This window comes from Ranitomeya variabilis, chromosome 6, assembly GCF_051348905.1.
Source record: "Ranitomeya variabilis isolate aRanVar5 chromosome 6, aRanVar5.hap1, whole genome shotgun sequence".
NCBI lineage: Eukaryota > Metazoa > Chordata > Amphibia > Anura > Dendrobatidae > Ranitomeya > Ranitomeya variabilis.
In genome coordinates, this window is record NC_135237.1 from 453,118,459 (window position 1) to 453,144,657 (window position 26,199).

Genomic DNA, 26,199 nt, shown 5'->3' on the forward strand with positions numbered 1-26,199 from the left:
TGAGGGGGCTACATTAGATTCTATGGGGGGCCACATTATACCCTATGAGGGGGATACATTATATTCGATGGGGGGCTGCATTATACCTTATGAGGGGGTTGCATTATACTCTAAGGGGGCAACATTATACTCTGGGAGGCTGCATTATACTATATGAGGGGGGTTACATTATACCCTATGAGGGGGCTACATTATAATCTATGGTGGGAGCTACATTATATTGTATGAGGGGACTTCATTATACTATATGAGGGCTGCATTATATTCTATGAGGTGGCTACTTTATATTCTATGAGGGGGCTACCCCAACCCCTGCTTCATAATTAAAGGGAATCTGTCACCTCATATTTTGTATATAAACTGCGGCCACCACCATCAGGGGCCTATCTACAGCATTCTGTAATGCTAAAGATAAGCCCCCGATGTAACCTGAAAGATAAAAACAAGTTAGATTATACTCACCCAGGGGCGGTCCCGGTTCGGGTCCGATGGGCATTGCGGTCCGAGTCCGGCACCTCCCATCTTCATACGATGACGTCCTCTTCTTTACTTCCTGCCACGGCTCCTGCACAGGCATACTTTATCTGCCCTGTTGAGGGCAGAGCAAAGTACTGCAGTGCGCAGGCGCTTATGAAGATGGGAGGCACCAGACCCGGACCATGACGCCCATCGGACCTAAACCGAACCGGGACCGCCCCTGGGTGAGTATAATCTAACTTGTTCTTTCAGGTTACATCGGGGGCTTATCTACAGCATTACAGAATGCTGTAGATAAGCCCCTGATGGCGGTGGCCGCAGTTTATATACGAAATATGAGGTGACAGATTCTCTTTAAGACATGTACTTCCTTATATTATACCCTGATATTAATGCATTTTACCACACAATTGGTGGTCTTGTTTTTATTTCTATGTAGCTACATAGTGGGCCCCAAGAATGATTTTCTCTGGTGGGCCCAAGATGCTCCAGTCCGACGTTGATCACTAGTGTAAATACTTCTGTGAAAGCAAAACGGTCCACTTAGGAAGCAACAGTGTTGGACAATCAATTTCACATACTGTTGTGCAAATGGAATAGACAACAGATGGAAATTATTGCCAATTATCAAGACACACGCAATAAATGAGTGGTTCTGCAGGTGGGGGACCACAGACCACATCTCAGTACCAATGCTTTCTAGATGATGTTTTGGTCACTTTTGAATGTTGGTTGTGCTTTCACACTTGTGGCAGCATGAGATGGACTCTACAACCCACACAAGTGGCTCAGATAGTGCAGCGCATCCAGGATGGCACATCAATGTGAGCTGTGGCAAGAAGGTTTGCTGTGTCTGTCAGCGTAGTGTCCAGAGGCTGGAGGCGCTACCAGGAGAGAGACCAGTACACCAGGAGATGTGGAGGGGGCCATAGGAGGGCAACAACCCAGCAGCAGGACCGCTACCTCAGCCTTTGTGCAAGGAGGAACAGGAGGAGCACTGCCAGAGCCCTGCAAAATGACCTCCAGCAGTCCACAAATGTGCATGCATCTGCATAAATGGTTAGAAACCGACTCCATGGCGATGGTCTGAGTGCCCAACGTCCACAGATAGGGGGTGTGCTCACAGCCCAACATCGTGCAGGACGCTTGGCATTTGCCACAGAACACCAGGATTGGCAAATTCGCCACTGGCATGCTGTGCTCTTCACAGATCAAAGCAGGTTTACATTGAGCACATGTGACAGACGTGACAGAGTCTGGAGATGCTGTGGAGAGTGATCTGCTGCCTGCAACATCCTTCAGCATGACCGGTTTGGCAATGAGTCAGTAATGGTATGGGGTGGCATTTCTTTGGAGGGCCGCACAGCCCTCCATGTGCTCACCAGAGGTAGCCTGACTGCCATTAGGTACCGAGATGAGATCCTCAGACCCCTTGTGAGACCATATGCTGGTGCGGTTGGCCCTGGGTTCCTCCTAATGCAGGACAATGCCAGACCTCATGTGGCTGGAGTGTGTCAGCAGTTCCTGCAAGATGAAGGCATTGAAGCTATGAACTGGCCCGCCCGTTCCCCAGACCTGAATCTGATTGAACACATCTGGGGCATCATGTCTCGCACCATCCACTAACGTCACGTTGCCTCACAGACTGTCCAGGAGTTGGCAGATGCTTTAGTCCAGGTCTGGAAGGAGATCCCTCAGGAGACCATCCGCCACCTCATCAGGAGCATGCCGAGGTGTTGTAGGGAGATCATACAGGCACGTGGAGGCCACACACACTGCTGAGCATTATTTCCTTATCTTGAGGCATTTTCACTGGAGTTGGATCAGCCTGTAACTTCATTTTCCACTTTGATTTTGAGCATCATTCCAACTCCAGGCCTCCGTGGGATATTAGTTGTGATTTACATTGATCATTTTTAGGTTTTATTGTCCTAAACACATTCCACTATGTAATGAATAAAGATTTACAACTGGATTATTTCAGTCAGTGATATCTAGGATGTGAGATTTTAGTGTTCCCTTTATTTTTTGAGCAGTGTATTTAATAAGCAGTCAAGGGTTCAAACATACTTGCAAATTCTACTAAAATATCCTAGAGACTCTCCGTAAAATGGGAGAGCTCACAGACAGCAGAGCCAGCAAATCTCTCAGGCTTCCCTTATATTCACCTCCACCTATTCTTGCACTTCCCTCCATCCCAGGATCCTGGCATAGTGTCTGCATCACATGTAACAAACAAGGGGAGCACGTAGTCTGTTACAGTCAGAATCTTGGATTGCAGAAATTGTTTCCAACATAGAAAGAATTGAATGTTTACCTGTCTGTTTCTGATTGTTGTTCCTCGGCCCGGTAAACACATTAGATACTTGTCAGCTGAATGTTTGGCTGACAGCCACCTTGGCGAACTTTCCCATTAATAGGGGATCTAATTCAGTTGATTGTTCCTGTGCTCTCTATAAGAAAGCCGCAAGCTGAAACGTCGGCCAGCAGATTATCTCCAGGAGAAGAATACAATTGGCAGTGAAAAATCAGACTTGACCCCAAACCCATTAGAGTCTCACTGAACCCGTCTATATTGCCTGGTTTGACTGACTGCAGTCTAAAGGGTAAAGTTGCCTTTATAGGGCTGATTCCAGTGTACATAGGCTTCTTCCCTTACCTGTCTGTTATTGTGCACAATTACATAAATCAATACCCAGTGCGGCTGGTGTGTCAGAAGCTTACGTGGGACACTGCAGCATCACAGGGTTTACACTATCATAGTGCATGCTGTTCTATATGCATTAGGTTGTGGTACTGATGTCGTGACAATGTGAGACAGACATGACAATAGCTTCATAGCTTTTCTCCTATATATAGTGACCGAAAATATAAACGCCACACTTTTGTTTTTGCTCCCATTTTTCATGATCTGAACTAAAAGATCTATGAGTTAAAGCTAACCTGTCAGCAGGATTTTGCTAAGTAAACTATAGACAGTGTCAGGTAGCCGCTGTTAAACTGATTAAAATGATACCTGGGGTGAAGAAAACCATATTGTAGTTCTTGTGTGATCAGTGTTAGAAGTTTTCAGCTAATGATATGCCCGTGCTCCGGGGTAGGAGATGCTCGTGCTCTGGGGCGGGACTGTAGGCAGAGTTTTATCTTCCTGCTCTAAGCCAGAGAAACCAAGGAAACACCTGCCCACAGATCGTCCCGAAGCACAAACTGTCTGTCTCTATGATGAGGAACATGTTTGTGCTTCGGGGCGGTCTGAGGGCAGATCTTTCCTTGGTTTCTCTGGCTTAGAGCAGGAAGATAAGACTCTGCCTACAGTCCCGCCCCTGAGCACGAGCATCTCATTAGCTGAAAACTTCTAACACTGATTACACAAGAACCACAGGATGGATTTCTTTACCCCAGGTATCATTTTAATCAGATTAACAGCGGCTACCTGACAGTGTAAAATTCTTCTGACAGGTTCACTTTAAGGCATACCTGTGTAATAATTATGCTGTGTAATCAGCATCTTGATGTGCCACACCTGTCAGGTGGATGGATTCTCTCGGAAAAGGAGAAGTGCTCACTAACACAGATTTAGACAAATTTGTGAACAATATTTGGGAGAAAAACTCATTTGGTGTACATAGTCTTAAATCTTTGAGTTAAGCTCATGAAAAATATTAGCAAAAACAAAAGTCTTGCGTTTCTATTTTTGTTCGGTGTTTAAATGCAAGGTTATCTCTATAGCACTCAGTGCTCTTAATCCTTTATTTTATACATTTTAAAAAAAGCTTTTCACCCAAGTACTGTGGTTAAACAGCCAACTTACTATTATGATAGCAACTTCATTGTATTGTCACAGTACGAAGAAGGAAGAAATGATCCAGCTCCAGGTACGTAATGGATAAAACCAGTGATTTATTTATTCCTTCATAAAATAAAATGTCCAAATCATTTTTTTTCACTTTTTTTTATCTAATCAACATCCATGATTGGAAAAATACGGGGAACATGGGAGGAAAAAAGAAGGAAATACTATCACCAGACGTGTTTCGATCAGAGCATGTTCTTAGGCTACGTTCACATTTGCGTTGTGCGCCGCAGCGTCGGCGCCGCAACGCACAACGCAAACAAAAACGCAGCAAAACGCATGCACAACGCTGCGTTTTGTGCCGCATGCGTCCTTTTTTTGATTGATTTTGGACGCAGCAAAAATGCAACTTGCTGCGTCCTCTGCGCCCGGACACGGGCGCCGCAGGGACGCATGCGGCGCAAAACGCAAGTGCGACGCATGTCCATGCGCCCCCATGTTAAATATAGGGGCGCATGACGCATGCGGCGACGCTGCGGCGCCCGACGCTGCGGCGCAGACCGCAAATGTGAACGTAGACTTAGACTTGGTGTGAATAGGTACCATTCTATGGGAAGGACTTTATATAGCAACCACGCTCATTAGGAAACAGGTGTATAGAAACCAATTAGGAACAAAAGGGAGGGGAAAAGACCAGACAAAAAAAAGCATATAGTGAATATAAACATAACAGTGACTGGAAAATAAAAATTAATAACAATGAATGCAAATGAAATTAATAATGTAACATGGTTTCCTTTCTGAGGTTTAACCCAAGAGGAACCCGTGTATCCAGGGAAAAGATCCAGAAGGCTAGTCTGTTATGCAGTGTGTCGCATCTATTACCGCAACAAATTTTCTTGTGACTATGTTCTATCGCATAAACAGAAAATCCTGTTTCTTTTTCTGTTATGTATGCTGACAAAATGTTTGGAAGTGTTGGACATTGTGTGTTAAGATGGATGTTCAATATCGTATAGGTGTTCTCTTATCTGTGTTTTGAGTTTTCTAGTTGTTGAACCAACATACTTTAAGTTGCAAATGTTGCACTCTATTATATATATGACGTAGTCAGTGTTACAATTAATAAAATCCTTAGTTGGATATGCACAACTGTTGTTACTATTGTGAAATGGAGACTAATTAACCGCATGTGTACTGGTTTTACAGGTGATAGAACCGCGTTTGTGAAATCCACTTACTGATAACCAATTTTTATTGGTAGCGGTAGAATATCATTTATAGAGACTGGGTGAAAGACGATTTCCTATAGTAGGAGGCTCCACTGCCGGGTAGGGAAATGTAGTATTAGTTCTATCTTCCTAGTATATAGAGCTATGCTCAAACGTTTACATACCCCAGCAGAATTTTTGCTTTCTTTGCCTTTTTTCAGAGAATATGAATGATAACACCAAAACTCTTCTCCACTCATGGTTAGTAGTTGGGTGAAGCCATTTATTGTCAAACTACTGTGTTTTGTCTTTTTAAATCATAATGACAACCCAAAACATCCAAATGACCCTGATCAAAAGTTCACACACCCTGGTGATTTTGGCCTGATAACATGCACAGAAGTTCACACAAATGGGTTTGAATGGCTACTAAATCTCCTGTGACCTGTTTGCTCGTGATCAGTGTGTGTGCATAAAAGCTGAGTGAGTTTCTGGGATCCAGACAGACACCTGCATTTTTCATCCAGCCACTGACCGGGTATGTAAACTTTTGAGCACAACTGTATCTATAACTGATCACTTCTAGAACACATTTCCCGCTTTTTCCCCGATTTCTACACAGTAGCAGGACCTCCCTTTTGTTCTTCGGTGGAAGACAGTATCCTCAAACGTTAATTATATTACAGCAGGAATATACCCTAAAAGGCCCCTACAGTAATTATATCCCCATTTGCCACAATTAATAATGTACGTTCCTCATTCTGGCCACCATACGGTTATTATCTCCTATCCTAGCCCCCTTCATTTAATAAAATTCCCTATCCTGGGCCCCTTTATTTAATCATAGTCCATATCCTAGGCCCCTATGTTTCCCTGACCTGGGCCCCTATGTTGCCCTGTTCTGGGCCCCTATGTATCTCCCTCATCCTGGTCCCCTATATATACTCCCCCATCCTGAGCTTCGATGTATCCTCCCCATCCTGGGCCCCTATGTATCTCCTCCCCCCCATCCTGGTCCCCTATGCTGCCCCATCCTAATCCACTACTCTGCTCATTCACAGAGGAAAAAAGCAATTCTTCTTATCTTCCTGCACTACCTCGGCGTCCTCTTGCGGATTTATAACTGGCATGGACCGTGCTTCTTAACATAAAAGCCGACCCATCAGAGGGCACGTGCTGATGTCAGTGAACGCCGCATAACAGCGACATTTAAAGGCTGCCATCCAGCAACCATTTAACATCACTGCTATGCACCACGCACTGACGTCAGAGCACGGCACATAGCAGTGATGTTCAATGACAGTGATGCGCATGGCCTTTGATTGGCTGACAGCCTTTAAACATCAATGCTATGCCCCGCATTATGACGTCAGTGGGCAATGCATATCAGTGACGTTCCCAAAGGCCTTCTTGACATTAGTTGTATACACCACCTGCAGAAGTGCTCGGCCTCTGAGAGGCCTGTGGTCATGCCAACGGCCATGGCTACTGGCGGGCCAACACTATATCAGAGCTGGGGGCCCATCGAGGATCTGAGGCCAACTGGAGGATCATCCGGTGTCTTTACGGGCCAGAACAACGCTGTGTGGGCACTTAAGAAGCATTATTGTTATAGCGGCACGCATAATATTGTGGCCGTCAAAGGGGCGAAATGGAGACAATGTTTTCTAGGGCATTTGCACAAGGCATTAATATTTTCAAGGGAGAAATTTTAGCATCTGGAGGGCAAAAATGAGGCATTATTATTATTGTATAATGGGTACAGTGGTGGCCATTAATATGTGGGGCAGTAGAAGGTGAGCTGTTATTTTGCTGATCAGCAGGTGCAGTAATAGAGACACAAAGGCAGCACTGGCTCAGTATTGCGGTATTAGCAGGATGAGGCGTTTTTGCAAGTTATGAATAGATGGGGACAGGGGAAATGTGAGAAGTCAAATGTGTCTTTGTTGTAATCTCTGCAGATGAATCGTGGCTGGAAGATGTCATGTCGGTCTGGGCCAGACAGAAAAGACGGGAAAAATGAACGATTCCATTAAAGAATGTCATCTGTAAGTCACCATCTACAACTGTACGGTGATCACTTGTATGTTCTGCAGGACTGGTATCTACCAATCTATGTCACCATATGGCAGTATTATCAGTGTGTCACCATATTTATAATCAGGGTTACCCTTTAGGGTCCCACTCAGATGTAGCTGAATCCCTAGCTATGCCTCTGCTTGGAACTGATCTAAAGCCGACAGTCTAGATTGTAAGGGGTAGAAGAATGGATTAGATGTTATAACATTATTATTCAATGAAGTAGTAGTTGTAAGGGAATCAGTTTCCATTAATTTTAAATGTAACAATGTCCTCTGTTCCTCAAAAGTTTGGATGGAATTCATACCAGGGTTTTCCACTTCAGATGTATATGATTCCGACATGTGCATGAGGTAAGTAGGCTCATCATCTGTGTTAGGAACATCTCATTTAATGGTCAAATTTCTAGCTAATTTGTTCTCATCCAAAATGGTTTTGAAAATATTGAACTTATTGGTGGGTGAAAATCCCTGTCATTTGGAGAGTAATTAAATCTGGGATTCTGACAGGTTCCATATTGGTGTATCTAATATCTGCGGTTTCTGCCGCGTTTTGGGATCTTCTCATCTTTGTGCTTTCCTCCTTTTTTTGCCATTTTTTTGGAAACGATTCCTGTTGGAAACACATAGTATCTTGTCTATCATTTGAAAAATCTCCTGTGGAACCAAAGGATAAATCTGAGAGTTCATCGGAAGTAGTAATTAGAGAAAAATCTGTATTACTATCCGAGTCTTCAAAACTCTCTCTAATAAATATTTCTATAGGGGCGATGGTTATTGCATTTTTTTTAGAATAAACACAGGTTTTTTCCACCAGTGATAGATTCTGTTTGAAGCATAACCTTCTGAATCCCTTTTAAATTTTGATTTTTTTAATGTCCATTATAGTAGATTCCAGTATTGTCCAAGCTTGGATAAAGGATGCTGGAGACCATCTGAAATGCATAGCTATTCTCCTGGTAATAATTTTGGAATCCAAATGTTTTAAATTATTTTGCTTATAAAATCAAGTTGTTTTTTTTTACCGGAGACTGGAAACAACTATCTTCTCTTATGTAGTGGGATTCCCATTTTATGATGGATGCAGGCCCTACCTCTTCTACCTACATCTGTGAGACATTCATATTATATCATGTGGCTATACAATAAAGCTTATATTAAAAATATGAAGGCTATCTAAGTTATACAATTTTTGTTTCAAAATGTCTTTCCTTTGTTTTTATACAGTTTTGTCTTGGGGCTGAACTATATTAATTACTGCAAAACCCATATAGCAAGCAGATCTAGTTACTTCCAACATCACTGATGTCCCATGTGAATTAAGCTTCTTAGAAATCCTTGTTTTTCAATTAATTGCTCAGTGTTATAAGCTATTAATTCATTTGTCTGACACATAATTGATGGATAAATAGTTAATTACTATTAGCAGGTCTCGTTTCATACTCTACAATCAAGGGCGTCTGCTGCATAGTAAGTGCAACTGGATTGGGAGATTTCTATCAAGGTAAGGGGCTTTTCTTACTGCAATTTACAGTGTCCAAAGAATATAAAAGTTGGGAGGATTTCCCAGTATATGTGTCCAACACATGCCAATGTTTGGGTATATAGTGGTGTCTGTTACCCAAAGGTTTTTATAGTTAAAAGGTGGGCTTATGGACCCCGAATGTTGATACAGTAAGCAGGGAGGCGTGTGGACAGCATGGGCAGGACACACTCATAAATCTCAGGAGCATATGGGTTGATGAAGTGGAGCCCAACAGGTATTGGAGCTCATAGAGGAAAGTAAGCACAGAAGGTGGAGAATAGAAAGTGGACAGTCTCAATCCCAAGACACAGGGGTGTGTCTAAATGGGCCTTAAATGGGTGTAGGAAAATAATATCATTGACTCACACTGGGCAACTTGCAAAAACCGACGTGGAGCACAACAGAGGGCAGTAGACTCAAGGGAAGGAAGTGGAGCCCAGGATATCTGGGACGGGTGTGTAACAAAAGCATATGCTGTACTTTATCCTTATATTACTAACTAGATGGTGGCCCGATTCTAACGCATCGGGTATTCTAGAATATGTATGCGTAGTATATTACGCAGCCCACGCAGTACATTGCGCAGCCCACGCAGTACACTGCGCAGCCCACGCAGTACATTGCGCAGCCCACGCAGTACATTGCGCAGCCCACGCAGTACATTGCGCAGCCCACACAGTACATTGCCCAGCCCACGCAGTACATTGCACAGCCCACGTTGTATATTGCGCAGCCCACGTTGTATATTGCGCAGCCCACGCAGTACATTGCGCAGCCCACGTTGTAGATTGCACAGCCCACGTAGTATATCACACAGCCCACGTAGTATATTGCGCAGGCCACATTGTATATAGCACAGCCACATAGTATATTGCCCAGCCACGTAGTATATACAGTGCCTACAAGTAGTATTCAACCCCCTGCAGATTTAGCAGGTTTACACATTTGGAATTAACTTGGCATTGTGACATTTGGACTGTAGATCAGCCTGGAAGTGTGAAATGCACTGCAGCAAAAAAGAATGTTATTTCTTTGTTTATTTTTTTTTTAAATTGGGAAAAGTTTTTTCAGAGGGTCATTTATTATTCAACCCCTCAACCCACCAGAATTCTGTTTGGTTCCCCTAAAGTATTAAGAAGTAGTTCAGGCACAAAGAACAATGAGCTTCACATGTTTGGATTAATTATCTCTTTTTTCCAGCCTTTTCTGACTATTTAAGACCCTCCCCAAACTTGTGAACAGCACTCATACATGGTCAACATGGGGAAGACAAAGGAGGATTCCAAGGCAATCAGAGACAAGATCGTGGAGGGTCACAAGGCTGGCAAGGGGTACAAAACCCTTTCCAAGGAGTTGGGCCTACCTGTCTCTACTGTTGGGAGCATCATCTGGAAGTGGAAGGCTTATGGAACTACTGTTACTTAGCCTTCCACGGCCTGGACAGCCTTTGAAAGTTTCCTCCCGTGCCGAGGCCAGGCTTATCCAAAGAGTCAAGGCTAACCCAAGGACAACAAGGAAGGAGCTCCGGGAAGATCTCATGGCAGTGGGGACATTGGTTTCAGTCAATACCATAAGTAACGTACTCCACCGCAATGGTCTCCGTTCCAGACGAGCCCGTAAGGTACCTTTACTTTCAAAGCGTCATGTCAAGGCTCGTCTACAGTTTGCTCATGATCACTTGGAGGACTCTGAGACTGACTGGTTCAAGGTTCTCTGGTCTGATGAGACCAAGATCGAGATCTTTGGTGCCAACCACACACGTGACATTTGGAGACTGGATGGCACTGCATACGACCCCAAGAATACCATCCCTACAGTCAAGCATGGTGGTGGCAGCATCATGCTGTGGGGCTGTTTCTCAGCCAAGGGGCCTGGCCATCTGTTCCGCATCCATGGGAAGATGGATAGCACGGCCTACCTGGAGATTTTGGCCAAGAACCTCCGCTCCTCCATCAAGGATCTTAAGATGGGTCGTCATTTCATCTTCCAACAAGACAACGACCCAAAGCACACAGCCAAGAAAACCAAGGCCTGGTTCAAGAGGCAAAAAATCAAGGTGTTGCAGTGGCCTAGTCGGTCTCCTGACCTTAACCCAATTGAAAACTTGTGGAAGGAGCTCAAGATTAAAGTCCACATGAGACACCCAAAGAACCTAGATAACTTGGAGAAGATCTGCATGGAGGAGTGGGCCAAGATAACTCCAGAGACCTGTGCCGGCCTGATCAGGTCTTATAAAAGACGATTATTAGCTGTAATTGCAAACAAAGGTTATTCCACAAAATATTAAACCTAGGGGTTGAATAATAATTGACCCACACTTTTATGTTTAAAATTTATAAAAATTTAACTGAGCAACAAAACTTTTTGGTTTGTAAGATTTATGCATCTGTTAATAAATCCTGCTCTTGTTTGAAGTTTGAAGGCTTTAACTTATTTGCATCTTATTAAACCTGCTAAATCTGCAGGGGGTTGAATACTACTTGTAGGCACTGTAGCACAGCCCATGTAGTATATTGCCCAGCCACGTATATAGCACAGCCCATGTAGTATATTGCCCAGCCCACGCAGTATATAGCAATGTGGGCATCATATCCCTCTTAAAAAAAGAAATAAAATAAAAAATAGTGATATACTCACCTTCCGGAGCACCCGGATCCAAGCGATGCTCCTCGCCCGCTCCGGTCCCAAGAGTGCATTGCGGTCTCGCGAGATGATGACGTAGCGTTCGCACGAGACCGCTACGTCATCATCTCGCGAGATCGCAGCATGGAGCGTCGAGAGGAGTGGGTAAGGCCTGTTGTCGATCCGGGGGCCGATGGACTGTGAGTATCTAACGATTTTTTTAATTATTATTATTTTTAACATTAGATCGTTTTACTATTCATGCCGCATAGGCAGCATGAATAGTAAAAAGGTGGTCACACAGGGTTAATAGCAGCGGTAACGGAGTGCATTACCCGCGGCATAACGCGGTCCGTTACCGCCGGCATTAACCCTGTGTGAGCGGTGAGCGGAGGGGTGTATGCGGGCGCCGGGCAGTGAGTGCGGGGAGTAAGGAGCGGCCATTTTCTTCCGGACTGTGCGCGTCGCTGATTGGTCGCCGCAGCCATGACAGGCAGCTGCCGAGACCAATCAGCGAATGAATAACCGCGACAGAAAGAAGGACAGACAGACAGACAGAAAGACAGAAGTACCCCTTAGACAATTATATAGTAGATCATGTTTGTATAGAATAGCGCCGTCTTTTACACATAGAATTGGATATGGTTGGCAATGATAGGTGACAGACAGCAACCTCTTGTCCCACAAATTGAAGTCTGAAGTTTACAGCACAAATATTTGAGATATAAAGAGAAAAGACAGGAGTCAAGTTGTTTAGGGGTTCAAATAGTCCCCTATTCCGCTATTTCAAAGAAAAACAAAACTGTATAAAAGTTATTCTACAGAAACAGCTCTACCAACATTACAAGGTGCTTGTGAATGGACTGTTGTGTTTGTTCTTTTTTCAGTTGCTTATATGTACACACTAGATGGCAGCCCGATTCTAAAGAATCGGGAGTCTAGAATCCATATATACTTTATTTATTCAAATGTAAGAATAATACAATTAATAAATAATAGTAAGAAAGAACAAAAAATGGCTGCACTCACCAGCTCTTGACAATTCTTGACAGTACGGCACATTTCTGATTGGTCGCTCGCGGCAGGCGGCAACCAATCAGAAAAGTGCCGCGCACCACGAAGGCATATATCTTTGTCCACCCTGAGCGGGTGTAGGACGCTGGTGACGTCACTTATCTCCGGACATTATCTCCGGACAAAGCCACGGAAGTTGGCACAAATTGCCGGAAGTAGTATTCTAGGCAATTATATATTAGATTTTAATGTTATCAGTGTTTACCTTTGAACGTTTATATTGTATTGTCCTGTCACCAGCCATGTGTACGATTATCGGCCGAAAGCCTCTCTGGAACCAATAATCACCCCATGTAAAGGTATCTTTATAAGTTAAAGATTCAGAATACTATGACTTTTATCATATCCTGAACAGTCAAGTTTTTTATGAACCGTTAAGGTTTTCTGGTTGAAGTAAAAAAAACTGTGTTTACAGTTTGAAACCATAAAATGTTGAAAAATTATGTCATTCTTGAGTATATCACTCAATGGTGCTCATAAACGTGTCAAATTTGATCTATAATATACTTTAATATACGTTACTTTAATCTTTAATATACTTAAGAACAGGGCCCCAGACATCACACAGGGGGTCTGAAACACCGCACAGTGGTCCAAAATATCGCTGTGCTCTGCCTGGGGCCCCACATGCTGCCTGGGGCCCCTGTGCTCTGCCTGGGGCCCCATATGCTGCCTGGGGCCCCTGTGCTCTGCCTGGGGCCCCATGTTCTGCCTGGGGCCCCTGTGCTCTGCCTGGGGCCACTGTGCTCTGCCTGGGGCCCCATATGCTGCCTGGGGCCCCTGTGCTCTGCCTGGGGCCCCATATGCTGCCTGGGGCCCCTGTGCTCTGCCTGGGGCCCCATAGGCTGCCTGGGGCCCCTGTGCTCTACCTGGGACCACTGTGCTCTGCCTGGGGCCCCATATGCTGCCTGGGGCCCCTGTGCTCTGCCTGGGGCCCCTGTGCTCTGCCTGGGGCCCCATGTTCTGCCTGGGGCCACTGTGCTCTGCCTGGGGCCCCATAGGCTGCCTGGGGCCCCTGTGCTCTGCCTGGGACCACTGTGCTCTGCCTGGGGCCCCATATGCTGCCTGGGGCCCCTGTGCTCTGCCTGGGGCCACTGTGCTCTGCCTGGGGCCCCATATGCTGCCTGGGGCCCCTGTGCTCTGCCTGGGGCCCCATATGCTGCCTGGGGCCCCTGTGCTCTGCCTGGGGCCCCTGTGCTCTGCCTGGGGCCCCATGTTCTGCCTGGGGCCCCTGTGCTCTGCCTGGGGCCACTGTGCTCTGCCTGGGGCCCCATGTTCTGCCTGGGGCCACTGTGCTCTGCCTGGGGCCCCATAAGCTGCCTGGGGCCCCTGTGCTCTGCCTGGGGCCCCATATGCTGCCTGGGGCCCCTGTGCTCTGCCTGGGGCCACTGTGCTCTGCCTGGGGCCCCATATGCTGCCTGGGGCCACTGTGCTCTGCCTGGGGCCCCATATGCTGCCTGGGGCCCCTGTGCTCTGCCTGGGGCCCCATATGCTGCCTGGGGCCCCTGTGCTCTGCCTGGGGCCACTGTGCTCTGCCTGGGGCCCCATATGCTGCCTGGGGCCCCTGTGCTCTGCCTGAGGCCCCTGTGCTCTGCCTGGGGCCCCATATGCTGCCTGGGGCCCTTGTGCTCTGCCTGGGGCCACTGTGCTCTGCCTGGGGCCCCATGTTCTGCCTGGGGCCCCTGTGCTCTACCTGGGGCCACTGTGCTCTGCCTGGGGCCCCATATGCTGCCTGGGGCCCCTGTGCTCTGCCTGGGGCCCCATATGCTGCCTGGGGCCCCTGTGCTCTGCCTGGGGCCACTGTGCTCTGCCTGGGGCCCCATAGGCTGCCTGGGGCCCCTGTGCTCTGCCTGGGACCACTGTGCTCTGCCTGGGGCCCCATATGCTGCCTGGGGCCCCTGTGCTCTGCCTGGGGCCACTGTGCTCTGCCTGGGGCCCCATATGCTGCCTGGGGCCCCTGTGCTCTGCCTGGGTGTAGGACACTGGTGACGTCACTTATCTCCGGACATTAGCTCCGGACATTAGCTCCGGACATTAGCTCCGGACATTAGCTCCGGACAAAGCCACGGAAGTTGGCACAAATTGCAGGAAGTAGTATTCTAGGCAATTATATATTAGATGGGCATTTCCTGAAGGAAATACATGGTGCTTGAACAGCGCTACCAGCTTTACAGCAGCACTTTTCACACACGGGACTGGGGGGCGCGCTTACTTTTGCACCCGGGGCCGGGGGCGCGCTTACTTTTGCACCCGGGGGCGCACTTACTTTTGCACCCGGGGGCGCACTTACTTTTGCACCCGGGGGCGCACTTACTTTTGCACCCGGGGGCGCACTTACTTTTGCACCCGGGGGCGCACTTACTTTTGCACCCGGGGGCGCACTTACTTTTGCACCCGGGGGCGCACTTACTTTTGGGGCCGCACTTACTTTTGGTGGGCGGGGCTCCTCGGCCTCCGATTTGGTGGGCGGGGACCCTCGGCCTCCGATTTGGTGGGCGGGGCCCCTCGGCCTCCGATTTGGTTGGTGGGGCCCCTTGGCCTCCGATTTGGTGGGCGGGGACCCTTGGCCTCCGATTTGGTGGGCGGGGACCCTCGGCCTCCAATTTGGTGGGCGGGGACCCTCGGCCTCCAATTTGGTGGGCGGGGACCCTCGGCCTCCGATTTGGTGGGCGGGGACCCTCGGCCTCCGATTTGGTGGGCGGGGCCCCTCGGCCTCCGATGTGGTGGGCGGGGCCCCTCAGCCTCCGCTTTGGTGGGCGGGGACAGGCCCCTCGGCCTCCGCTTTGGTGGGCGGGGCCGCTCGGCCTTCGATTTGGTGGGCAGGGCTCCTCGGCCTCCGATTTGGTTGGCGAAGCCCCTCGGCCTTCGATTTGGTTGGCGGGGCCCCTCGGCCTCCGATTTGGTGGGCGCGGACTCTCGGCCTCCGATTTGGTGGGCGGGGACCCTCGGCCTCCGATTTGGTGGGCGGGGACCCTCGGCCTCCGATTTGGTGGGCAGGGACCCTCGGCCTCCGATTTGGTGGGCGGGGTCCCTCTGCCTCCGATTTGGTGTGCGGGGACCCTCGGCCTCCGCTTTCGTGGGCGGGGCCCCTCGGCCTCCGATTTGGTGGGTGGGGCCGGGCCCCTCGGCCTCCGCTTTGGTGGGCGGGGCCGCTTGGCCTTCGATTTTGTGGGCGGGGCTCCTCGGCCTCTGATTTGGTTGGCGGGGCCCCTCGGCCTCCGATTTGGTGTGTGCTCTGCCTGGGGCCACTGTGCTCTGCCTGGGGCCCCATATGCTGCCTGGGGCCCCTGTGCTCTGCCTGGGGCCCCTGTGCTCTGCCTGGGGCCCCATGTTCTGCCTGGGGCCCCTGTGCTCTGCCTGGGGCCACTGTGCTCTGCCTGGGTGTAGGACACTGGTGACGTCACTTATCTCCGGACATTAGCTCCGGACATTAGCTACGGACATTAGCTCCGGACAATAGCTCCGGACAATAGCTCCGGACAAAGCCACGGAAGTTGGCACAAATTGCAGGAAGTAGTATTCTAGGCAATTATATATTAGATAGTAGCCAGCACATTCATTACAGCATCTCACTTTCAAAGGCGTGTTCTCTGGAGAAAACCAATCATTTATATACAGGATAGGTGACAACTTTTTGATCGATGGGTGTCTGACTGCTGGGACACATACCGATCAGTAGAACTGGGAATGTTTATGCCTGATGGGGCACATTTATCCCCATGACAATGGACTGGGAGGGTGCATGCCCAACTGCCACTTCATTTTCATTCTTTCTGCATTCTATGGGAATACCGGAAACAGTTAAGGGCAGTGCTCGTTAGCCCCATAGAAAAAGGACTAAGTGGTGGTTGAGCATGCACACTGCTGCAATATTCTGACAAGGATAGAAGTGCCCCAATTTGCAGATTGGTGGTGTACCCAGCTGTCAATAAGAAACCCTTTAAAGGGTTATCCTGGACTTTTATTACTTTTGCGTATGGGGCTAAGAACTAACAGACAGGTGATTTCCTTTCTTTTCACCTCTTCTAATGACAGGAACTTTTTCTCTTTTGGTCTGCTCAGTTGTTGGGGTATCACTGCCAGTTACCACAAATTAGGAAGCGGGGAGCCTGCTGCCAATCAACATGACATCGTTAGAGACACCGCATCAACAGAGCAAAGCAGAAGAGAAGATGCTGCTCTGTCAACGTGACATCAGGGAAATCATCTTCAGGACCAGTCAGTGACCGCTCTGATCATGCAGAAATCGATGCTGGGCTGAAGAAGCAGGAGGTTAGCAACTACCTGCCTGTTAGTTCGTAGCCTTATATGAAAAAATAATACAAATTCCAGATAACCCCCTTAACTTTATTAGTTGCACATATTCTAAATATATTATATACTTTTGTGACCTAGCAATAAATTTCCTAAGCAATATGGATGAATCGAAACGAATACAGATGAAGAAAATCTATGTTATTTACTAATAAATATCAATGGGTGGGAATTAAAACCTAGCCTTTATTAGGTCATATAAAATAATCAAAAACTGGTCCGAAGGATCCAAAACAAACACAAAAAATTGATACACAGGCACACCAGTATCAGTTTCAAAATGGGTGCTCTAGTATAAACATATACCACCTATCATGCCACACTTTAACTCCAAGTGTCCATTAAGTCAACCCCATGGTATGTAGGCAAACAAATAGGAATAGGATTTATGTAGAAATGTCCACAAATGTTCCGTATAGGGCCCTAATACAGGGGTGCAGGAGGACAGCCGGAAGATGAACCCTCAAATCCATCTTTTTCATATCACAAGCAGAGAACGCTTTTTTTATGCATTACTGCCACGTTCTTGATACATTTTTTCATGCGTTATTGGTGCGTATTTTTCCCCACTCATTAGTATCAGTGAAATTTGCAGAAAAAACGTTGAAAGAATTGACATACTACATGTTTAAATTTGCCCCAAATCTGCAATCCAAAAATAAGCAACGTGTGTATGAGACTTCAGGAATGTCATTCACTTTGCTGGAATCAGGAAACCCTTCAAGTTTTGTGACAAATCTGAGCAGAAAAAAAACTGATAAATCTGCAACGTGTGCACAGGCCGTTAGACTGCTGTATTCCTCACATAGAATATGCTGAAATTGCTCTGTTTACATCACACAGGAATCACTGCGAGTCTGCTGCATACATTACATAGGCGACACTGCGACTGCTGTATCTATTACATAGGTGACTCTGCTGCATGCATTATATATCCACCACCGTGCTACATGTCAGTAACTGCTGCACTTATCATAAAAGCAGGATAGGAAGTGCACTAACTCCACCCATAAAGAACATCCTGACTCTGACACTTAGGGTATGTGCACACCATGCGGATTTGCTGCGGATCAGCAGAAGATTTTTCCACGCAGAAACGCTGCAGATCCGCACTGTGATGTACAGTACAATGTTAGTCAATGGAAAAAAAAAAGCTGTGCAGATGGTGCGGAAAAATCAGTGCGGAATTGCTGCGGATTTCAAAGAAGTTCATATCACTTCTTTTGTGGGGATCTGCAGCGTTTCTGCACCCCTCCATGTTAAAATTCCGCAGTGCCAAAAACCGCAGAAAATCCGCACAAAATCTGCATCAATTCTGCATAAAAAACGCACAAAATCTGCATAAAAAACGCGGCAAATCCGCGGCTGCGGATTCTGCCAGGAGATGCGGATTTTGTGCAGAAAATTCTGCACCTCTTTTCCTACGTGTGCACACAGCCTAAGGCTGTTTTCACACATCAGTTTTTTGCTGTCAGGCTCAATCCAGCGAATTTTGAAAAAAACGGATTGTCACAAATTGTGAAAAACTGATGTGACGGATCCGTTTTTTTTTGCCGGATCCGACTAGCTGATCCGGAGAGAAATCCGACTATCTTATCCGGGGAGACAGAGAGAGACAGATAGAGAGAGAGAGGAGAGAGAGAGAGACCCCAGAATGGAAAACGCATGCTCAGTTTAAAAAAATGGAATCCGTCGGCGGATTCCTTCATTTGAAGGATCCGGCACCATAGGGTTCCATTATAGCAAACGACAGACGGCGACGGATCCGTCGCTGTCCATTTTTTCGCCGGACACAAAAAATGTTACTATGTCCGTTTTTTGTGTCCGTTGAAAAAACAGAGAGACGGATCCGGCGAAAAACAGATAAACCTGAGGCCATCCGTCGCAATCCGTCGCTAATACAAGTCTATGAGAAAAAAACGGATTCGGTGCCAACTTTTGCCGGATCCGTTTTTTTCAAAATTCGCCGGGTTGTGCCTGACGGCAAAAACTGATGTGTGAAAGCAGCCTAACCATCGTTGACGTCATGAATCCCAGATCCCACGGGTGTGACAACAAGCAAGTATGGCTCAATTATATTTATATTCATGCCTGGCTCGTGTACAGTTTTTAGTGAGGCTGGCCAACCCCTTTAATTGTTATATGAGGAATTTGCAATAATGGAAAAAAATATTTATTTAATATTTTGTTATACACCCCAAAATGATACAAATGAAGAAAAACTATTTGAAATGCAAAAATTGAGATCTGACATTAATGTCAATAAAAAAATGTAAAAAGTTATGTCTCTTAAAATACAGTTAGGCATAAACATAAAAATGCACTACATCTCAATGGCCATACATTAGTCATGCTCTTGAAGAGGACCTGTCACTTGCTCAAAACATTTGAGCTAAATACCTTATGATGAAAAGATCTCAGTTCATCCATTTTTTCTGCAGTTTTTTCTGTTTTGCACTGCTTTGCTCTATTACAGAATTTTCTCTGGGGGCGTGTGCTTTTACCCCTCCCTCCAAGACACTGCCAATCACAGCTCTGTAGCGTCTGAGTGATTGGTAGATCTGGGAAGTAGGTGTAAAAGCACACGCCCCCAGAGAAAACGCTGAAGAGACGCCTAATTGAACTACAAGTGGAGCGCCTGCCTTCTCCTTACCTGAGAACGCAATACCACACCTCTGGATGAGGTGCAGTACTCTGTGGCGACTGGACCCTCAGGGGCACCACACAAACAGAGATTTCATGAATTGTGCTCCAAAAGCAATAAATGTGATTACTGTAAATTTGCAATGGAGCGACGCAGCGGACTGTTCCATACTGTTTATGCCGGCTCCTATTGACCTTCCCATTGAAGTATAACTTATAACATAGGATTTCATACATTGTGGTTTCAAGGCAAAACCTCAATAGACTCTGCATTGCAATCAGAACTGTTTTCATGGTGAAGTTTCCCTTCATAAATAATATTTACCAACTCAATATTGGATATTTGAAAAAAAAAGAATGCAAATGATTATTAGGAAAATGTGAACTGTCAGTATAAATCCATCCTATAATGTCTGATTGCTTTGAGAGCAGTGCTCGTGAACTCATGATAATTAGAGGTTTACAGTGTAACCCTTCACTAATTCAGCTAAACTGTTATTTTCAATGAGGCAGAAAGGATTATATTGTAGAATGGGCCATCTGTCTGAATAGAGTCTCATCAATGAGAAACAGCAGCCTAGAAAATCCCTGCTTTCAGGATCAGTTGTAGTTTTAGAAGGTCAAATACAATAGTTTCTTAGTTTGCTGTGTGCATTGTGGCCAATGGTATATGCTCCTCATAGCCTCACATTGTGCAACCTTTCCTTTTTTTGTGGCCAGCCTTACTAGACCAAGGCATTCAATGTAATAGCTTTAATCTGTAAGCCGGAACACTTGACTAATGCTCCCAGAGTAAGTAAGGCACTGGTACATAGGCTGCACAATAATCCCTTCTGCCTTCATCATGTCTGTATACACAGAAACAAAAGACCTAGCAAAATGGGAGCATCCGTCTTCCCAACAATGGAGTAGATTATTCGCCATGTCGAATGCTGAGATTTGATCTTCACTTCAATATTTTCAAAGAAGAATTACAAAGTGTATGCAAGTTTTGGGACTTAGTAGTTTCCAACAAGGAAAGGCCTAGTGCAATATCGGACCTTGCTTTTCCAATGTGGAGACAGTTCCTGTTTCCACTTCGGGCACGGACATATGCTGGTGGTTTCCGCGTGGGGAAAAATCAGAAACATGAAAATGAAGAGGAAAACAACAAGGACATGTTACAGATTTGTAAGGTAAAGAAAAACAGCAATAGTTGTGACAGTAGGAAATGTCTTTTTGTTATAAGATGGCATTTAGTTATTATGTTTAGTTTAGACATTTCATGATTTTTATTTTGTTGCCTATGAATTCATATTATTTTTATATACTTTTATTATATAATTCCACATTTTTTTAAACCATGCGCCTTAGTATTTTGTTCTAAGTGTTATTAGAGAACCAGGGCTAGCTATTGTATATGTATTCACATATATCATGAATACATAAGTCGCAGGTGAAATATTGAATTTTTTTTAGCTTTTTCTTTTAATTGATGTGTTTTTGCTAGTGGTTTATTTGATCTTTAATATAAAATAGACTCACATTAAGCACACAATGATTCAAAGTATATATTCTCCAGCTGCAATCTTACATTGCTCAAGAATTAAATATCTAATTCTGAATATCATGTAAAAGCTCATTACTCGTTACTGTTTAATATCTACTGGCTCATCCTTACCGGGAGAATGATTGCTAAGGTTAGAACACACTTTATTTCAAAGATAAAAATAAATCCAAAAATGTTTTTTATGTCCAGATGCAGGTGCTGAGATGGTTAATAGTCAACGATTATAAAAGTAATGAGCAGTCTATGTAGCAAATACAGTAACACTGTTATTGGGATTTATGCGCTGTGGAGCGCTCCACTTCTGCCTTCCCTCATCTCATTTTGGTGTAAGTTCCTCTATTTATGCTGGAAAACATGATAGAAACAAGACAAAGCCCATTGTGGTGAATATGGTCTATTGGACACTACCGGTGTCTGGTATGTCAGGCATCATTGTTTTGCTTCCATGGAATTAGGAAATGTGTCTGTGAACCGTCCCAAATGTCAGAATTTTATTGTAACCTTTTAACACTTGCCAGTTATTACGCTTTGTCAAAATACTAAGATTTGAGAGTCCTCAGTGGTTGTTACCTTGTAATGGCTAACTGAAAAGATGGAAACAAATTGCAAGCTTTCGAGATTACTCAGGTCCTTCATCAGGCATAAAATAACACAAAATCTGAAGAGTCACAAATTTATGCACAACAGGACACAGGAATAATGCAATAGATAAGACAAGTGACGTGAAGCAGAACTATCAGTATGGAAAGGGGAGAAACAGTTGTGGCAGTAAATATTGGAACAGTTCATAGATAAGGAGTGTGACGTGTTGTTATCCTGTGATTGAGGTCGGGTCCATGGTTGTGATGCCCCCAAAGGGTCTGAAGAGCACATTCCCTAGTTGATATAGAAAGACATTTTATAATATGTTAATATTTCTCTATCTACCGGTTAACGCGGTAGAAAATATATATTCTTCCTTTACCTTTTATCATTAATGTTAGTTAGGACTGGCTATGATCTTCGTAAAAGTTGATAGCAGACCTGGTTCAATATCATAGTAAGTTGGAAATAAACAAGTATTAATGATGTTCGACTATTCTGCTTCTGTGATACATTATGTATATACCATGTATGGTATTCATATGGTATATATATATATATATATATATATATATATATATATATATATATATATATACATATATATATATATAATTTAACTTTTTAATGATATTCTAATTTTGTGAGAAGCACGGGTATATATATATATATATAGTAAAGATCAAAAAAGGAAGCAGCACTCCATTTTCAAAGCAAGTATAGGATTTATTCAAATCCACATGTCAGTGCGACGTTTCAGCTCTATTGAGCTTTTCTCAAGCCAACAGAACTTGAGAAAAGCTCAATAGAGCTGAAACGTCGCACTGACATGTGGATTTGAATAAATCCTATACTTGCTTTGAAAATGGAGTGCTGCTTCCTTTTTTGATATTTACTGAATGTGGACGACCAGTGGACAGGTTGCCTGGAGGCTTTGCACCCGGAGATAAGTTATACCAGTGTGCTGTTCCTTTTTTACTATATATATATATAAATATATATATATATACACACACAGTCCAGACCAAAAGTTTGGACACACCTTCTCATTTAAAGATTTTTCTGTATTTTCATGACTATGAAAATTGGACATTCACACTGAAGGCATCAAAACCATGAATTAACACATGTGGAATTATATACTTAACAAAAAAGTGTGAAACAACTGAAATTATTTCTTATATTCTAGGTTCTTCAAAGTAGCCACCTTTTGCTTTGATGACTGCTTTGCACACTCTTGGCATTCTCTTGATGAGCTTCAAGAGGTAGTCACTGGGAATGGTCTTCCAACAATCTTGAAGGAGTTCCTAGAGATGCTTAGCACTTGTTGGCCCTTTTGACTTCATTCTGCGGTCCAGCTCACCCCAAACCATCTCGATTGGGTTCAGGTCTGGTGACTGTGGAGGCCAGGTCATCTGGCGTAGCACCCCATCACTCTCCTTCTTGGTCAAATAGCCCTTACACAGCCTGGAGGTGTGTTTGGGGTCATTGTCCTGTTGAAAAATAAATGATGGTCCAACTAAACGCAAACTGGATGGAATAGCATGCCGCTGCAAGATGCTGTGGTAGCCATGCTGGTTCAGTATGCCTTCAATTTCGAATAAATCCCCAACAGTGTCACCAGCAAAGCACCCCCACACATCACACCTCCTCCTCCATGCTTCACGGTGGGAACCAGGCATGTAGAGTCCATCCGTTCACCTTTTCTGCGTCGCACAAAGACACGGTGGTTGCAACCAAAGACCTCAAATTTGGACTCATCAGACCAAAGCACAGATTTCTACTGGTCTAATGTCCATTCCTTGTGTTCTTTAGCCCAAACAAGTCTCTTCTGCTTGTTGCCTGTCCTTAGCAGTGGTTTCCTAACAGCTATTTTACCATGAAGTCCTGCTGCACAAAGTCTCCTCTTAACAGTTGTTGTAGAGATGTGTCTGCTGCTAGAACTCTGTGTGGCATTGACTTGGTCTCTAATCTGATCTGCTGTTTACCTGCGATTTCTGAGGCTGGTGACTCGGATAAACTTATCCTCAGAAGCAGAGGTGACTCTTGGTCTTCCTTTCCTGGGGCGGTCCTCATGTGAGCCAGTTTTTTAGTAGTGCTTGATGGTTTTTGCCAATGCACTTGGGGACACTTTCAAAGTTTTCTCAATTTTTTGGACTGACTGACCTTCATTTCTTAAAAGTAACGATGGCCACTAGTTTTTCTTTACTTAGCTGTTTTTTTCTTGCCATAATAGAAATTCTAACAGTCTATTCAGTAGGACTATCAGCTGTGTATCCACCAGACTTCTGCACAACACAACTGATGGTCCCAACCCCATTTATAATGGAAGAAATCCCACTTATGTTAAAGAAAACCTGACAGGGCACACCTGTGAAGTGAAAACCATTCCCGGTGACTACCTCTTGAAGCTCATCAAGAGAATGCCAAGAGTGTGCAAAGCAGTCATCACAGCAAAAGGTGGCTACTTTGAAGAACCTAGAATATGACATAATTTCAGTTGTTTCACACTTTTGTGTTAATTATATAATTCCACATGTGTTAATTCATAGTTTTGATGCCTTCAGTGTGAATGTACAATTTTCATTTCATAGTCATGAAAATACAGAAAAATCTTTAAATGAGAAGGTGTGTCCAAACTTTTGGTCTGTACTGTATATATATATATATATATATATATATATATATATATATATATATACAAGTGGTGTTCAAAAGTCCTGCATAGGCATAGGATAAATAGATTTTTCAGGTTTTAAACGTTTTCTGTCGAATATCTTCGATGCTAATATGACATATTATATATGGTTTTGTTCAGAATACAATTTTGCATTCTCTCCCTTTAATATTTTTAGCTTTTGAAGCAGTTTTGCCTGAAATTATTGCAACAATATGGGAATTGAAAGCACAACTAAATATTGTACAGCTTCAGATGCAAAATTAGCCAATCACAGATGAGGTTCTTGTGACCAATCATAACCTGGATATGGCAGCCAATCACATTGCATTACATTGCATCACATCTGCTGCTTTGTTTGTTTGTTTGTTTGTTTTATCTGTTGGTCTATCTAGTGAATCATACTGTAGAGTTTTATGATGGGAGCCTTCAGATTTTTGTCAGTGGAGGATCGTGTGCGAGTTGTGGTGCTACATGAAGAGGGTTATACTGGCCCCCAGATCGCAAGGAAGGTCGGCTGTAATCAGAGTACAGTCGTAAGAATTTTGCAGAAACATAAGCAGCTTGGAATTACCCAGGACAGGCCCAGATCTGGTCGGCCCAGAAAGTCAACTAAAAGGGAGTATAGAGTACTGATAAGAACATCCCTTGCCAATCGAAAGCTCACCTCTCCTCAGCTTCTGCGAGAATGGCAAGAAAAGTGCAATATTGAGGTAGCAACATCAACTGTTAGGAAGAGATGTTTGGAAGCAGGATTGAGAGGGTGCAAGGCCCGAAAGAAGCCATTGATGAAAGCCATTCAAAGACAAAGGCGAAAACTGTGGGCATTGAAATATTTAAAATGGAGGAAGGAGGAGTGGGAAAAAGTGCTATTTAGTGATGAAAACACTTTTTGCATTTTAGGAAATGATAGCAAGTCTTATGTGAGAAGGTTCCCACATGAAGAGTACAAGCCAGAGTGTTTGAGCTTCTGTGTGAAACATCCGATGAAAGTAATAGTCTGGGGCTGTATGGCAGCCAATGGTGTTGGAAGAACAAGGTGGCTACTATTGACTGGCCAGCTCAGTCCCCGGACCTCAATCCAATTGAAAATTTGTGGCACAAGGTATCATTAGAGATATCTAGAAAACAGCCAAGGACCAAGAGTGAGTTGATTGAGGCTCTGATACAGGCCTGGAACCACATTATCACTCGTGAACATCTGCAGAAGCTTGTTCACTCAATGCCACAGAGATGCAAGCTGGTGCTCAAGAGCAAAGGCTGGCCAATAAAGTATTAGAAGCTAAAGATGCACTCAAAAGGCCCTTTTCAGGACTCTGAATTAAATAAAAAATAATAAATCTTAAAAAGTAAAATTTAAGTCTGTGTGAACTTGCATTGGAAGTTAATGAACTTAGAAACCTGTTCACCATTCTACACACTGTACTGGTGTAGGTATGGTTATGCTGTAAAAAAAATTATCAAAAAATGTGCATACCATAACAATTTATACACTTGGGACATTCAAAAATGAGTATGGCATACAATGAGGGATTACAAAAACATATATGTTCCACCAGCTTCACTGTAGAGATGCAGAAGTATGAAACATATAGTTTTCTTCACGCCTATGCAGGACTTTTGAACACGATTGTGTATATATATATATATATAT

General features: G+C 44.6%; 1 protein-coding gene across 1 annotated transcript in view; it reads left to right on the forward strand.

Moving 5' to 3' along the window:
• Positions 1-20,410: 20,410 nt before the first annotated feature.
• Positions 20,411-26,199, forward strand: part of RGS20 (regulator of G protein signaling 20) — a 215,289-nt gene continuing 209,500 nt past the window's right edge. Inside the window, exon 1 of the mRNA XM_077267727.1 lies at positions 20,411-20,912. Coding sequence (XP_077123842.1) covers positions 20,667-20,912 — 246 coding nt within the window. The 5' untranslated portion in view covers positions 20,411-20,666. The remainder of the gene's footprint in view (positions 20,913-26,199) is intronic.